This window comes from Ornithodoros turicata, chromosome 4, assembly GCF_037126465.1.
Source record: "Ornithodoros turicata isolate Travis chromosome 4, ASM3712646v1, whole genome shotgun sequence".
Classification (NCBI taxonomy): domain Eukaryota; kingdom Metazoa; phylum Arthropoda; class Arachnida; order Ixodida; family Argasidae; genus Ornithodoros; species Ornithodoros turicata.
In genome coordinates this window covers 72,464,053-72,480,310 of record NC_088204.1, presented here as the reverse complement: position 1 = coordinate 72,480,310, position 16,258 = coordinate 72,464,053, and the positions used below count along the sequence as shown (strand labels likewise).

The 16,258-nt window shown below is 44.4% G+C and overlaps 1 protein-coding gene and 1 long non-coding RNA gene across 2 annotated transcripts; both read left to right on the top strand.

Annotated features, from left to right (window-relative positions):
• The first annotated feature begins 2,102 nt into the window (after window positions 1–2,102).
• On the top strand, window positions 2,103–3,130 carry LOC135393443 (uncharacterized). The gene is made up of 2 exons (XR_010422628.1): window positions 2,103–2,462; window positions 3,061–3,130. It is a non-coding gene; the product is annotated as an uncharacterized LOC135393443 (long non-coding RNA).
• Window positions 3,131–12,278: 9,148 nt separating this feature from the next.
• LOC135393442 (TNF receptor-associated factor 6-like) lies at window positions 12,279–14,115 on the top strand. The gene has a single exon (XM_064623877.1). It carries the CDS (start codon window positions 12,445–12,447, stop codon window positions 13,873–13,875), a length of 1,431 nt encoding a protein of 476 aa, XP_064479947.1. The 5' UTR covers window positions 12,279–12,444; the 3' UTR covers window positions 13,876–14,115.
• Window positions 14,116–16,258: the final 2,143 nt, after the last annotated feature.

Genomic DNA, 16,258 nt, shown 5'->3' with positions numbered 1-16,258 from the left:
AGCATCCACCATATTAGCTGTGTATATACTGTGTTTTATGCTTCCCAAAATGTGTCAGAGGCGGTGTGCCCCCACGGCTTGTGTCACACACAATGGTTCATGCACACAATATTGCGACAGTGTTTCATGCATCCCTCGTGAAAAATGGTTTTATTGTCATATGTGTCACACGATATTTGTATGTGCTATGCCATTTTCTCTCAGTATTCAAGCAACATCCTACTCGTTGGTTCTGTGAGCGAACTGTGTGCGTGTTCTGAAAAGTACTCCACAAGGGAGCCCACTGGGAGCTCCAGGAGCCACATGACCTATGACCATGATCTTCTCCCCCACTAGCTGCCTTATACAATTTACGTCCACCTGAAATTTTAAAAAAGTACATAAGGCACAGAACAAAATGACATATGCTTTCGTTTGATGATGACCATGAGACATATGCTGTCAAGCATACTTTTTTCCCATATATTCAAAACATATTCAAGAATTATGGACAACAATGACAGTTACGTCATAATGATGCAGCTGCATAGCCAGGAAAATATTTCAGGAGGTGCTTTATGAGGCTTGACATGGGGTGGAGGAGTCCCCCTCGTCAGTGCTTTACCCAGACCCCCTACACCCCCCTAACTTTTTTGCCTGTGCACCCCCTAGAGGGGGGCCCTTGTGATTTCAGCTTCAGATACGTCTGTAATGATATGTTAAGCTGTAATGACGTAACTATAATGAAGACCTCCCCCCACAATTTTTTCCAACACCCCTCTCGTGCTTGGGATTCTGGATAAACCATTGCCCCTCGTTCATTTTCGTGGGGCACTACATTAGGGCTTATGCCACTGCACTGATGTCACAATGTTATAAGTGTGTGTCACTCTGGGCATTCGGAATTCCTCTAAGCTACAATATGTAAATTCAGAATACCAGAAGGGTAAGCATCAGATGTTACCTGCAGGCTTCATGCTGAAACGCGTGTACGCAAAACACTTCCGCCGTGGTGGGCGACGTCGTTAGTGTAATCATACACGCAAGACAATTGCGGGCACATGGAGTAGTGGCAGCAACCTGAAAACGATACATTTTCTTGCTTTATATGAGTAATCAAAATTATACATTCCCACATGTTTCGTTTTGTCGTTTGCAGGAAGCGCTAATAAGGGAACAGCACTTGGTTGGTCACATGCAAGCCACAATGCGAAAGGTGCCGATATTTCGATTACGCGATCAAAAATTAAAAGTCTACAACCATGCACACTTCCCCATGCAACTACTTCCCCAGCATCGTGAGACATGACACCGTGTATTCACGTATAGTGTAATGTGAAATGATATGCAGGAATGAAAAAGATGCCAACATACCTGTAATCCAGTGTCCCATAAGTTTGATTCGATTTTCTGGCAGCTACCATGAAGAGCAAATGCACGATTCACAAGTTTCGTTTCGCCATTTTCATTGCTGTTAATTTCGCAACCGTCAAGCAATCCCACGTGACCTCCTTTGGATCAGTGAAAAGTGAAAATTACTCGCGTCATGAACATATATGTTCATCTCAGCGCAAATCACGTTTTGCATGCTATAGAAGGGAGGGGGATCAATACTCTTCCTTTCGTGTTTTGATATCTTGTTGTTTTGCTACTCTCACTTTGGAGTTCGGATGGTGTCTAGCAACGTTGGGTACCTCGTTTCTTGTGTGAGCGAGTGGTTGCTGTTTACGACGTGTTCATATATCGATTTGTAGTGCTGTAATGTGCAAATTAGCGGACTTTATAGCGGTTCTCTATTTTCCGTCGTTGTCTTTCGAGCAGCGCCTGTTGTTCCGGTACAAATCGAGTTGAATGAATCGCCACAGCCCCAACGTACGTATATCGCGCAGTGTTGACCAAGTCCAGCAGGAATTCTGGTGAGTAATGCTTTCGTAGATTGTCTGGATTAGTAGTGTGCTGTCCACACATAGTTGGATTCTCATACGAGTAATTTAAATGAATCAAAACAGCCGAAGTGCCTGTAATAGATGTAACTCGGTATCTGTTCGTAGGTTTGCGTTGTTTCTAGTTCGTTGCGCGTTTAGGAACAACAAATTTATTCGAAGACGATAAAATACCGACAGTGCATCACCGTACAGCAGCATTTACTCGTATCATTGTGAGCCATATTTAATTTGTTAAAATTTGTCGTCGTATTTCTTCAAAAATAAAAGCGCAAGTCGGCGTACTTGAATTGATCTCCTTGAACTGCTTACGTCGAACGTCTGCAAATGTTGTACTTATGTGCCTTCGCGCACCATACTAGGCACAAAAGCATATCTGATTAGAATAAATACTTCAAGAGGAAGTCATTCAAATACATTGTTATTTATAGCTGGTTTTCCATTCCAGGCATGGTATGTGGCTGCACGGAGGATTCCGAAAAAGAAAAACAACAACATGGCTAATAGGATGTTGCTGCCCAGGGAGTCCTGGCCGAAGAGGTGAGCTGTTAAGATCATCATAAGGTTCTGTTGTGAAGTGAGAAATTTTGTAGTAGTGCACGAATGTTAATTCGAGCACTACCTTTATAAAAAAGAAACCAGAAATGGAAAGTTAAGCATGCATCATTTCATGAATTGTAATGTATCACTATTTGATATTCACATGTTTCCATTTGATATTCACCTGTTTCCAGAATGTTAGAAAGGAGCAGGAATCAGGCTTTAGGTAACGTTTAATGGCAGATGACTGAGACCGACTGTGCGGGTGACGATGGGAACAACTGCGGGTGAAGCGCGCACAGGCCACGAGCGTCAAGGGACGAAACATCAGCTTCCTTTTTCTTACACAGATAATGAACTATTGAACCTATATTCATATAATGGTCATGCTCTGTGTTTACCTGGAAGTCACATTTTTAAGGCTTGTCATTCTTTTGTCTAGATGAAGATTTATGTTAACCTTGTATGAAATAAAAGACACGTATCAACACATGTGCAGCTTGTGCACATTAAAACCAGCCATGTAGAGACAAATGCTTGTTTTTTTTGTTTTTCTTAATATTCTAGCCTATTCATGGTTGCTCTTCGCTTCTTGCAGGTTTATTCATTCCAGAAGCAAGAATTGTACAATTGTAAGGCGAATGGAAATAAACTGACATCGACTGAGATAGGTGTTCCGTCTTGGCCAGTGACTGTAGGATGGCTCCAAAAGCGTCACAACAAAGCCAATATTCATCTAGCTCTCTACAAGTAGCTAACTCCACATAGTAGCCTGCTTCACAGCAACATCAACACTACCTTGTGGGAGTACACATTACACAATATGTTGCATTGTGCTGTGGTATGATAACATACCGTTTGTCTCGCAATATGTGTATATAAATATGATAAGGGCACAGTGCATGCCTTATACCCTGCTGAATATATATCCATACCTGGCTGCGACATTGCATATCAATGCAGGTTACAATAGACATTTTCACATTTGGCCGTTATGAGACATCTTCGGCCGTAATGAGACTGCCTTCGGCCGTGTTGAGACTTTGGCCGTAATGAGACACTTGGGGATTAAAGGATTATCGGCCGTATTGAGACTTTCGGCCGTATTGAGACATCGGCCGTAATGAGACTTCGGCCGTAATGAGATACAATCCTGTGACCAGCCATCCTATCTACGGCACAGTATTATCTTCTGAGCTGTTTCTTATCTTGAGATCTGTCGGAGTAGATTTCTTTTCCTTCTTAAGCTGAACACGGATATAGTTTGGTTCAATCGTTTGCATTCATCAATGCAGACGACTTTTTTTTATCTTCCTTCTCGTTCCTTCCTAAAATATAATGAGAATTTGAGAAGGATCAACGGTGTAATTTGTGTAATGTGATCTTTTGAGTGAGCAGAATCGCCCACACGCTTGAAAGGAATATGTCTTGATGCTATTTTCTAAGTACTTATATATATGATACCCCGTTTTGTATTCTCACTATCAAATAAACAAATAAATAATCTGGAACACAAAGACATTGAATACCTGTGCTTGTTTCCCATATAGGTCACCCATTAAACAGGCCCCCACACTTCCATGGCAGCTGCAATATGCCATGTATGATTTTAATTACGGCGTGTCTACTCTGGCACCCATGGTGTACTCATTTCAACTGACAATGATATGCACCGCTGATTATGAGATGCGCGAAATAAATACCTAGTGACAAAAATGGAAAAATGAAATTACTCCTCAAAAGTACACAAGTAGAGCATGATGTTCGGCTTTTTTTTTTTTTTCTCGATGGTATAGCTCCTCAATATCCTTGTCAATTTGAGTAAAGTCGGCACACTTTTCACACTGGTGCGGTCAGAAAAAAAGGGACCTTTACTTGGCAAATTTCCGAGATCGGATAGCAAAAATTTACATAATTAAACTTACGTTACATGACATTCACGTCAGGACGTGCACCCTGACAAGCGCACGAGAGACGGGTCTCCACCACCACTCTGTGCTACTGGAGGCCTCTCCAGGGCCGAGGCTTCCCTCCTTCTCCGCATCCGTTCTCGCAGTGCCTACACACGGGCCCACGTCTTCAAGCTTGGCCGTACCCCGAACCCTGGATGCCCCCACAGCGAGGAAACAGAAACGGAGGAGCACGTTATTATGGATTGCACAGCCACATCGGATGCAAGACGCAGCCTGCAGCAAGCTGTGCAGCCTACCGGCAGCCTGAACTCGAGGAGATTGTCTATCCTCGTGGCAACCTCCATCGTCGGAAGCTCATCCAAAGGGCTCTTCTGGACTTTTTCGAGGTCGTCGACCCACAAGGGCGAATGTAGGAACACGTGATGCATAGCAGCAACTAATGTAACTGTTCTCCGCTTCCTCTCCCTCCCTTTTCCCTCCCCTCGAGCAACATGCCGCCAGCTAGGCAGGCAGAGCGCTCGTCTACCCAACGTTAACCCCCCTCAGGAGGTGGCAAAAACCTAGTACTAACAAATGCCGTTGACCGCATGATTCTATGTGGTGCTTTGTTTTAATTATTATTATTATTACAAGTCAATATATTACAATATGTTTGTGCATTTCATAGAGCCTCGGTATTCTATCCGCAATTTAAACGAGTGTTCAGATCATACTTGACAACGAATTCAGATAGCGCTCTACTGTAGACACTTTTAACCATTTCCCCCCCTTGCCGTTTCTTTGTTCCGAAATACAGTTTCGGATTAGCATTTGCATAGGTGTTATTTCCATGTGCTATTTTTCTTCTTCTTTTTTTCCTTCTCTCTCAGCTTCCTTTGTTTTGTTGCTTCTTTCATTCGAAGTGCGGAATGGAATTAATGTGCAATCACTTATGTTTGGGTTCTATTACTTTGCTTGAATACTGCTTGTATTTCAAATGATGTGTGATCTTTTCATGTTCACCGGTACATCTTGATGCGCTTCCACTGGCTGCGTTATGTTGGTCCATGTACCTCGTATCAGGCCTGGGCATTTTGTACATGGACCAAATTTCTGTACAGCAGAAATTTTCTGGGACACCCTGTATATGTGTTTGTGTGTCCGTGTATGGGATGGTGAAGCTTCACCGAGGCAGAGGTATAAGTGGACGTGTAAAGGGGATATAAAAGGGTAAATGTAAATGGACGTAAATGATTTGAACTGAAGTAGTTGAAGGTTGAAGACTCTCGTTTCGTGGCGCGGACGGCCCGGTAATTTCAGATAAGCTATAACGACCGCGCTGTGCAGTTGAAGATCGGGCCCCAGAGGGAGATAGCGTATCGTAAACCCCTCTCCACTGACGCTACGCTTCGTCGAGGCTCAAAAGTCCGTTTTAATACTCCTTTGCCTCCCGTCGATCAGGATGACTTCCGCTGCGCGACACGAACAGAGTATTTGCATAGGGGAGCCTTGAAATGCGAGACGGGGCACACTCTTGGAATATATTTATTGCGCCATTACAGGGTGGAGCTTAATACCAATACAGAGAGAATCGTTGTGAATGACGCCATTTTCTTTTAGCATTAATACCGATTGTGTAGGTTTACAAGTAATGCGATAATTTGTAGTTTTTGCTAGCGTTCGGCCTGTCGTACGCACGCATGCGGATATCATCATTCCGTTCTTTCTTCGGGTGAACTGTTGAGCATACGATATCTTTCGTCGAGTCATTTGGGTGCAAGTATCTACATGTGAAGGGAATTGTAAAGAGTCACTTTGCAACGGAGTTCCGCGGAGACTCGCAAAGTACGAAGTACAGTTGAAGCCTTTGCCCCTTCCATAAACTTACCGTCAACTTCACAGAATAGCCGCAAAGCCCCAAAACGTCAGATTCACCAACCGTGAGACCACCTCCTAGGCCATTACTTGCTTCTATCCTCATTCCAAAGTGGTGATTAAGAAGGAAAGCTTCCGTGATCGGCGCCAGTATACCTGAATACAACGCGTGCACACGTTTCGCTACGATCCCATCTCTGTAGAAATTCCGAGGATTGCTTTCACGAGTGGTATTTTTTCTCTAGCTTCGTCGCTTCATTCTCACCATAATTCATCCTCTCATATTAACCACTGTGAAATGGGGTAGTGTCCTGTGGCTACCACGGGGAAACATCCCATGTCATCATCACTTCTTCATTTATTGTTGTTGTTGTTGTTGTTGTAGCTTCGTCGTCACCATTCATAAATTTTGTCAATTCCTCGGAACACTGCAACAGAAGATTCAATTCCCCTTTGATTCCTTTCACATCGTCTACGGTAGCACTTATTTGTTGCAACATGTCGGTCAAGTTTCCCACTTGCTCACTCACTTGTTCGACATTTTCATTCACTGTCTTTACACTTGAAGTGACATCAGCGCGGCTTATCAAAGACATTTGCGATTCAAAGGTGGACAGCAGTTCAGTAATACGTCTCAACGAACCCTGTATCTGCGCTTGGTCCTGCATTTGCTGCGTCACCTTTCTCTCCATGTTGCCCATGCCAGCAACACGCCCCACATTTTCGAGAACTCTGTTCAACAGTTGTTCGTTACTGATTGTCAAATCTTGGACACTGTGAATTTCTCCAGCGGTACCGTTCAACTCACTTTCAACTCTTGAAAATTTCACTTGCACGCTTTCCACTAAGGCGAAAGTTTTCTTCGCAACATCGAACAGATCTCCGCGCATCGACACGTTTGGTACGCTAACGAAAGAGCTGTCCCGCTGACACTGCTTCGCGTAATGACTGGCAATGTCTCGACGAAGAACGTTCGCCTTGCATTGTTGCATGTTACAGCATAATGTATGCACTCTTGCAAGAAGTGAGACTGTACCTCTTGCAGGGTTCCAGTGACGACGCATCCATTTTTAGAGTTGGAGCAACGCACATGTTGTCGTTCAAGTTGCTTTAGATTGAATGGGAACCTCGCAACTTCTCCTTCTTCAAACTGTTCCTGATCCAGGGGACAAAGTCGGTCGTCGTCCTGAAGACTCTTTTAGCAGAGCTCGCACAAAGAGTGACAGCATCCTAGAATGAAAGTCACTAGAGGGATTACTTTGCACAAACAACAAGACCTTTTGGAATCGAGATCCACAAATTGCATTGGCCTGAAGTCCAGTTCTTTAGAAAAGCCAACGACGTAGTTTTCGGACGACATCCTTTGCAGCGAACAGGACCGCGGCATCTAGCCGTTGCACTCACCGCCGATGAACAAGTCAAAATGGCGCACAACTCATCCAGAAACGGTGCCCGCGCAACCAGCACAATGTACTGAAAGTCGAGTGCAATAGGGGTGGTCGGGTAGGTGGAAGACCTTGAACAGACTCTTGAAACTAAGGAACATTGATAAGACACACACCGTCCACCCCTGTTGCACTCGATTTTCAGTACATTGTGCTGCTTGGGTGAACAGACTCTTGAAGCTAAACAACATTAATAAGACACATACCGTCCACTCGATGCGTTATCGCATCAGTGTACGCGCGTACACTGATGCGATAACGGATCGAGTGGTTTTCGAAATACATTTTCCTCCGTTATCGGCACAATGCGACTCACCTACTAGCGCAAGTGGGGGACGAAGCCCGACAAACAGCACTTTCAACTTGTTCACTTGTGGAGGTAACCGTAGGACCACAATAGTTTGCCTGCATCAAGACAGGTGGTACAGAAAGCAAAAATCGCCGAGACTACGCCGACGACGTCGAAAGTAGAACCCTGCACGGGCCCATGCCCTTGTCCCGGCCGGGTTTACTTTCCCTGTGAGAAACAATTATCATGCGGTATACGGGGGCAGCAACAAATTTACTTTTGGAGTTTTTAAGTAAACCAACATGACCTTCAAACTGATTTGGAGTGTCAGCGTCCTACCAGAGAGGCAGGCATTTCATTACAAAAGTACTTGCCCCTAATGTGTCTAAGTCTTCCATCGACGCACATTTCCAAGGTTCCAAAATGGCGCCAACATAGCTTGGCTTGTTCTTCCAATGAAGCGTTACCTGAAACTTTTGCCACAGGCTCTTCGAAAACTTTGCCTATACGCCATGCAGTGCAGACACAGCACTGGCGTTGTTGCCTTGCTTTTCAAAGCGTTCAGAACCGTGTATTGTGTATCCAAACCATGGGCGTTACCGCGAGGGGCGCAAGGGGATCGTGGCCCCCCCCCCCCCCCCGGACCTTCAAGGTCACTTTTGAAAGTTGTGCGCTCTTTATTCATATATGTCGTCGCGGTTTTTAGATGTGATAATTTACCCAGCTCGCACGCCCGTCTCGAGATAAAGAAGGCAGAACTGCACGCGATACATCACAGTCGAAGTGCGCATGCACAAACTGACCTCCTTCCTAAGGTACTTTCCCGTATCTCGTCGGGTTTGTCATCGGCTCTGTTACCATCCAATTCCAATACTCCCTTTATTTTACACGGTAACTTAAAAACTGATAAACGAAAGGCGTATATTCGTTTTTTGTTTGTTTGTTTGTTTTTTGTAAATGTCTAACTGACACGAGTTGTCATCTTGGTAGAAATAAAGTTGGTATGAATTTCACTTAGTGCCTGGTGTTTCACTTAAAGGATCCGAGTTCGTTTTTTTTTTTTTTTTTTCAGTCTAGCTTAGATTTCGCGCAGGTGCAAATAGCATCGTATATATATACAACACACGATAGCGATACGTCCGCGTACATTGGGACTATCACCCCTGGCGATGAAACTCTCCAATCATAATCGTACAAATCAGGTTGTTGTTGTTGAATATATTGGCCGTGCATAGTTTGAGTCGGATGTCACACACAGCGGGTGCATTTGATGCCAAGTACTCTGCGTGTGCAAACGATTCAGCTCAAGCATTTTTGTATTGAATTCTCGAATATGCATAACTTTGCGAGAAAAAAAAGCTCGTTCGAAAAATATACCAGAGGGAACTCTGACTTACTCAAACTCGAGTCAGTGGATGCCATTGAAGTAGTTGGAAAATATAATTTCTGTATGCAGCATTCTGGGGTGCAAAGGGTGTATACCTTTGGCACAGGCGCAATAACGGGCGTGACTTGCTAAGTGTGTGCGATCCAGACTTGTATGTATTTGGGGTATTGTATTTAAAATACTGTCTTTTAAATTAAATTTGCAGTATTTCGCTACTCTACTCAATACTTTTTGTTTTGTGTATTTGTACTCCATTTAAAATACATTTTACGGTATTTTCTACTCTAGACTCTAATTACATATTTTGGATCTGCCTCTCAAACTACTCTGTGTCTCGTCTTTCCATTATCTTGCTTGTTCAGTGAAAATTTCTTGAGTCCGTCGGACTTGATCCGGACATTGGCCCTTCTTGAAAGTCTCCATTTAGAGATCTTGCCCCGTGTCTATAGTCTATACTAATCCTTGGCGAGTGAGGGTTCTCTTATGTGTGCCCTGACCAGGTGACGCAGAATTCTGACCTCGCCGAGCAGGGACCTGCTAGAAGTTTGCTTTGTTCTGGGATATCCCTTGCTTTGTTATGTAGTATATCTTTATCGTCTTTTTGAGAACTATGTTCAGATGGGGAAAGTGTCAGGCGACCATTTTGAAATGCAATTGCTACTGCGCGCAAAATTAGTGTACGCTTAAAACGCAAGACTGCGTTATTTGCGACCGGTACTCTAGTATATCTTAATTGTATTTCAAATACTTTTCGAAGCATAAGCTTAATTACTTTAATTTCCATGTATGTATACTCTATCTTAATTACATTCTGGCGTTAGCATTTATTATCTTATCTGAAATATATTTTGAGTACCTTGTACATGTCTGGCACTCTGCTCCCCCAGTGACTTATCACGAAACCACCAGCTCCCTTGCCTATTGCTGCTATGTGCAACAGGAGTTAGTTACTGGAAAAGTCGCACAGCATGTACGGTCACAGCCCAAGAACCGCCCCTCGTCTGCTGCAATGATATCGCATTTCGCATGAGTCAAACAGTATGTGTTTATTTTCCTTACGTTACGAAGCAGAGCATCACTTTATCCTGTAGTTGCCACTGATACCTGCAAGCTTCCTCGGTGTGAAGAAGAGAGTCCTGTCCGTCGAAAGGACGGTACCCGTGTAAAGGAAAGAGACGACACTCTCTCTTGTTTCCAGTACCATCATTTTCTAGTCATGTACCAGCTTGATAGCGCCTCATGCTCCTGTCAGTCTTCAGTACAGATAGGGCCTTGGCTTCGGGGAAATCGTAACGGAGGTATTCACCCGTTCAGTGTTTACAAACAGAAGGCACAACCGGAAGTTGCGTAGGGTTTCACAGCGCCAGAGGCTACATGTGGCGCCACGCCGTGCCACTCATTTCAGTTAGCGATAGCTAACTCTTATGAGTGGCAGGGCGTGGCTCCACGCTGACGCTGGGAACCCTAGACATCTTCCGGTGGTGCCTTCTGCTTGTAAACAGTGAAAGGGTGAATACAGGGTGTCCCAGAAAACGTGCCATTGAATTATAATTAAGAAACTAGACCACTTAGAATCATGTGATCAATGGCACTTATTCTTATAATGTTTTTGCCACCTCCTGATGTGAACGATACCTAACGTAAGTCTTGTTAGGTATATATATGTTTATGAAACTGAACTCGAAAATTTGAAAAGTAAAGGTTGCGTATGTGAAGCGTGTGCTGAATTTACACAAATTTATGATAATTGACGTGGATGGTGAGGTGCTATCCCATCGGGAAAAAATAGCCGAACATCGTGCGTTTTGGAGCGCCCAGAGCATAGCGCTCGACCACTGTTTGCGCGCCCTGATTGTCGGTCCGACGAAAGGAAATTGCTAAATTCTTCCTACACAGTGATAGTAGACAGAGGTAAGGCTAGCATGACTTATCTTATCTGGCTTTCGCTGAGATCGTGTCTTGCGACTCCCAATTTCAAAAACCGTCAGTTTTCTACTGTCCCTCGGAGGGCTGTGTTTAGCAACCTCCTTTCACTCGACTGAGAATGACGGTGCTGGCAAAGACCAGCGCTATAGGCTCTTGGCGCTCCGAACGCATCATGTTCGGCAATTTTTTTTATTTTTTATTTTTTCGATTGAATAGCTGTTCAATATCCGTGTCAATTACCATGAGCTTGAGTAAATTCGACACGCGCTTTACATTGGTGAGGTGAAAAAGCGACCTTTACTTGGCAAAATTTCGGGTTCAGTTCGTAAAAATTGGCATAATAAAACTTCGGTTAGCTGACATTTACAAATACCGTTGACCGCGTGATTCTAGGTGGCGCAATTTTTTTTATTATAATTCAGTGACACGTTTTATGGGACACTGTATAATGACAAGGAGCAGACGTGAGACAGGGTCCTCCTCCTAAGTTGTGAGGAAGCGCAAAGTTCGAAAACGCCATTCTACACGATTATATATAAGAAGACTTTTCTTTAACTATGGTGGTGGTGGAGGTGATGGCGAAAGGGCTTGCCGTCCAACGACTATAAATTACGTGCAGCAATTTTCACCGCCAATGTACTTCATAGGCACTAGGCTTCAATACATATTAGATGAAAAGTAATCGGAGAGGTCGACCGGACCAACCTGCCTGAATCTACGTGAAATCCCCATACTAGAGTCTTCCTTACTTACTCTATATGACTGACACGGATCTGAATAGAGAGCCCGAGAAGAGGAAATCTGAATGTTTGGAATAATATGTGATGTGATCTGATGTGATAAAGAAAGAAAATTGCGATGGGGAATAATATGCTTGGATCACTATCAATGCTATTCCACTGCACGAGAACAGGAATTATCATGTAGCGCGCATTCTCCCAACGAGATGTCACCCGTATAGCGCGACGCGATAGGTGATTTCTTATCTGGCTACGCGCTGGAAGCAGCGAAGGGGCGTTGGTGCGTTGCTGCCTAGTTGACGTAAGCGTTCTTTCTAGTTCATTCATCGTTGTGTTTCGCGTGTGCGTTCGCATTAGAAGTTGTCCCGAAACATCCAGCTTCTTGGCATCACTTTCAATATCCTCTTATTCGACGACTTTACGTGAGGATGATGACGTCCGAACGACAGCTCGTCGGCTTCTCAGAGGCAATGGATTGGCGCTTCATGAACTTTGTGGATCTCATCTCGCTGAGGGTTTGCACTTTATGCAGCGTCGTTCCGAAAGTGACCTTTGTTCTAGAATGTTCTCACGCACTCTGTGAACTCTGCTACGAGAATGTCCTTCAGGGTAAGCGACAATGCCCTTTAGACGGGCAAGACTTCGAAGACGTTAATACGGGCAAGTTGATCCTAACGCCGGGGCAGATAGGAAAACAGAAGGCGCGGTGTTGCAACGTCAGGGAAGGATGTGATTTTGTTGGAACTGTCGAAGAAGTGAAGCAGCACTTTTTCAGTCGATGTACGTTTCATGCTGTCACCTGCAGTCGATGCCAAGTAAAGGTGCTCCGAAAGGAGATCGTTAATCACTATGTGCAACAATGCGAATCACGGGAATGTCCAGTTGTGTGCGCGTCGACAGATGTCATGGACTCTGCTATGGAGATGGGAAGAAAGATAGACGCCTCATTGGGAACCGTGACAGACCGACTGTCTGCAATGGAGGATCAGCTCCACGTGCATGCAACGACAATAGGAACTGCCAAGGACACTGTAGTATCGAATGGTGATATATTGAAGCACTTTGTGGAACGACAAGAACGCGTAGCAAATCATGACAGCTTCGAAAGCGTGAACGATAAGCTACATGTCATGATGAAGCATATCGAAGAACTGACGAAGTTTTTTAAATCGATAAAAGATGCTTCTTCAGATCTTATTTCAGAGAACGCGGTAACGCCAGCAGAAGAAAGTGACACCGTATCTGACAACGACCATGCCGGTGAAGCTATTCAAAACTCACCTACTCAAGCAGCGCCCGGCGTTAACGACGATGAGATCACGGTGAAGGAGGTGTTCAAAGTTGCAGTCGCTATTTTTAAGCAAGTGTGTTCTCACCATGAAATGCTAGGTGAACTGCACAAAGTGAACCGTTTGAAAAACAGTGTCGCCTATTTTCACATTGATGAGTTTGCCGCTATTGCCAAAGAATCGGTTGACACGATTGTAACACGAGTGTCTGGAATTTTCGTCTTGTTTGGGTACTCTTGTAAACTGGTCGTGGAAGCGGGTACACATAGTGGAGACTTGTGCTTGGGTGTTTATCTGTCTATTTGTCAGAGCTCGAACGACTGCCTTTTGAAATGGCCGTTTACATTCCCTTATACCATAATGTTAGTTCACCCAACTGACGAGACAAAGAATATTGAGCATCACGTTGAAGTATCTGGACGGATGGATCAGGTCAGTGACAGTTTCAGAAAGCCAATCGGTGCTCGCAACCGAGGCCGTGGCACACCTGCGCTTTGCAAACTACAAGATGTAACAAATGGACGTTTTGTGCACAATGACTCAATCACCGTTGGTGTACGAATTGGTTAACTTCCTTCATTGATATCTCAAACTGGTTTACGGGAAAAACTCGGTTAGTCATTCCTATTTTATGCTATGAGGAAGCCACCTCACATGTTCTAGCTAGCGTTTTCATCCATTGATTTCATCCTAGCTCGCTGATATTATTTGCATTTCTTTGTTAGTCGTTAGCACTGCAAAATAATCTTTCATGGTTACAGTAGTTGTTGACAACTTGTCACTAAACAGGGGAATACTGTCCGAATGCCATCACAGCTCTCACTTGAGTTTCATGTTCAAGTAAGTTTCAGCTATCCCCTGTGGTAAACATTGGGGAAAACACTGCCAACCCCATTATCCCCTTTTTTTTGGCTATAGTCATGACGACGCCCACTTGAGTGCGGCCAACAACGGCAAGCTACCTCGACACCCCCCCCCCCCCCCCCCCCCAGTCCCCTTCTACTTGTAAACCCGTTGAGTACGTTGTCTTTAAGGGAATACAAATGTGTTTTTGTTTGTTATTGATGAGTGCAGCAGGTTAAACGATCGTTTTTCAAAGTAATGGGTGGAAAAACACGTTTTCTAATGGCGAAAAAAAGACGTACGCGCGACACATGCACATCTTACAAGATTTATGAAGGTTCATTTCAGTTCTCAATTTTCAGGTATCATTTGTAGGAACTGCGTTTTTCTTTTTTCTTTCTTGTAACAAATGTTGAATTGATACGAGCTGTGTTGTTTTGGTAGAAATAAAGTTCACTCAGCAACGGATGTGTCGCCTACAGCATCAGAGCTCGTTTTCACGGCCGGGCTTACATTTCCCTACTGCTACCTTCACAGCGAGATGTGATGTGCGAACTACTCGCTGGCTTCTGAGACGTCTGCACCCGCATCACAGTCATGAATGCTTACACTCGTCAGCCCTTTAGTTGTGATTGACTGTAATACGCTCTGAATGCAAAAACAACAACGAAAAAAAGAGAAAGAAACGTGGTGGTACCGGTGCGGCGGTGTTGGTGCTGGCGGCGCGAATCTTCTAATTATTTTGCGTTACCATATGTGTACCGCGCCTGCCACGCAGTGCAAATCTATCTCGTGCCTATCTCTCGCTGCCGATGCTAATCTATCCTGCCGTGCTAATCTATCGCTGCCGATGGGGCTCACAGGTGATCTTCCGCCGTTTTTACGGACGCGCGTTCAGCTGTTGTGACAAAGACACTAAACGTACGATGTTTAACCACGACAGACGTGACGTTTTTGGCATCCACGAAATGTGGTGTGAGCCCGTGCAAGAAATGTATCGTGAACAACTCAAAAGCGCATGAATTTTTGAGACACGTTATAGTCGTATTCAATTTAAGAAAGAAAAGAAACCAAGTTGGTCATCTAAATACGCCGTTGGAGATAAGAAGAAATGCCGCGCGCCACCATGGGGGAGGGATCGCGTGGTGTCATGCGGCCAGTCTTTACAGCCAATATGGAAGCAGAGTGAGTGTGGTGGATTACATTATCTGGGGGAGGTGAGAGCATAACAAGCGTATTGTGCCTTCATCTTACAACGCTAAATGGAGTACAGAGGGCCATTCAAAAAAAAAAAAATCGTATTAGGACGTCTGGTGAAAGCGTGTGCGCCATTACGGAATAGCGCGAAAGGTTCTGATGTGTGCAATTTGTTTCCTAGAAAAAAAAAAAAAAAACTCACGTAAACATGGCTCCGTGCGTTCACTCTTAACTCGCCACGAGAAGGTATGTTGCCAAGTCACCGATGACATTATAAGGAGAACTCGTTCCGGCTCGCCGGTCAGTGGGGGTCAGCACCTTGGTCCCTTTGCCGCCGTAAACCAGTTTTGCCACAACATGAGAGAACTGATGTTCTGAGGCTGGAACAACATAGAAGGGACAAGTACCTCAAAACACAAAAACCTCAATTTGCCTAAGAAATTAACGATGAAAGATGAAAGTCACTGAAAAGGTTAGCCAGCTGTAGGAGTCGAACCCACAGTTCTCCCGGAGAATTGGGGACAGAAGGAGCGGCCGAATCATTACCGAGCCAGGAGAAAGACTTTTTCAAAACTCCGAACAGCCGAGTAGCAGACGACAGTGGAGTAGCAGACAACATTTCTCTAGACCAATCAGCGAGCGTTCTCCTTATAGCGTCAGCGCGAGGTTCCGGGCAGAGCACAGGCTGGCTCTTCATCACCGTTGCGCATGATCGCTCTTTGCGGCGTATTTTAAATTCAATGTCTGAGATCATTATGACTCTGTGGTGTGAATTACTTCGCATGCTGCATCTTACTGGCCTATTTAACAGTTTTATAGGAAGAAAACAGGGTGTTAAAAATGACTTCTGTGCTACTTTAATAACCGCTTGAGTTCGTACAGAACTGTGCTGCTCGCTTCATCTCTAACGTTT

Coding starts and splice junctions, on each gene's coding strand:
- LOC135393442 (XM_064623877.1), top strand. CDS start 12,445: ATGATGACGTCCGAACGACAGCTCGTCGGCTTCTCAGAGGCAATGGAT.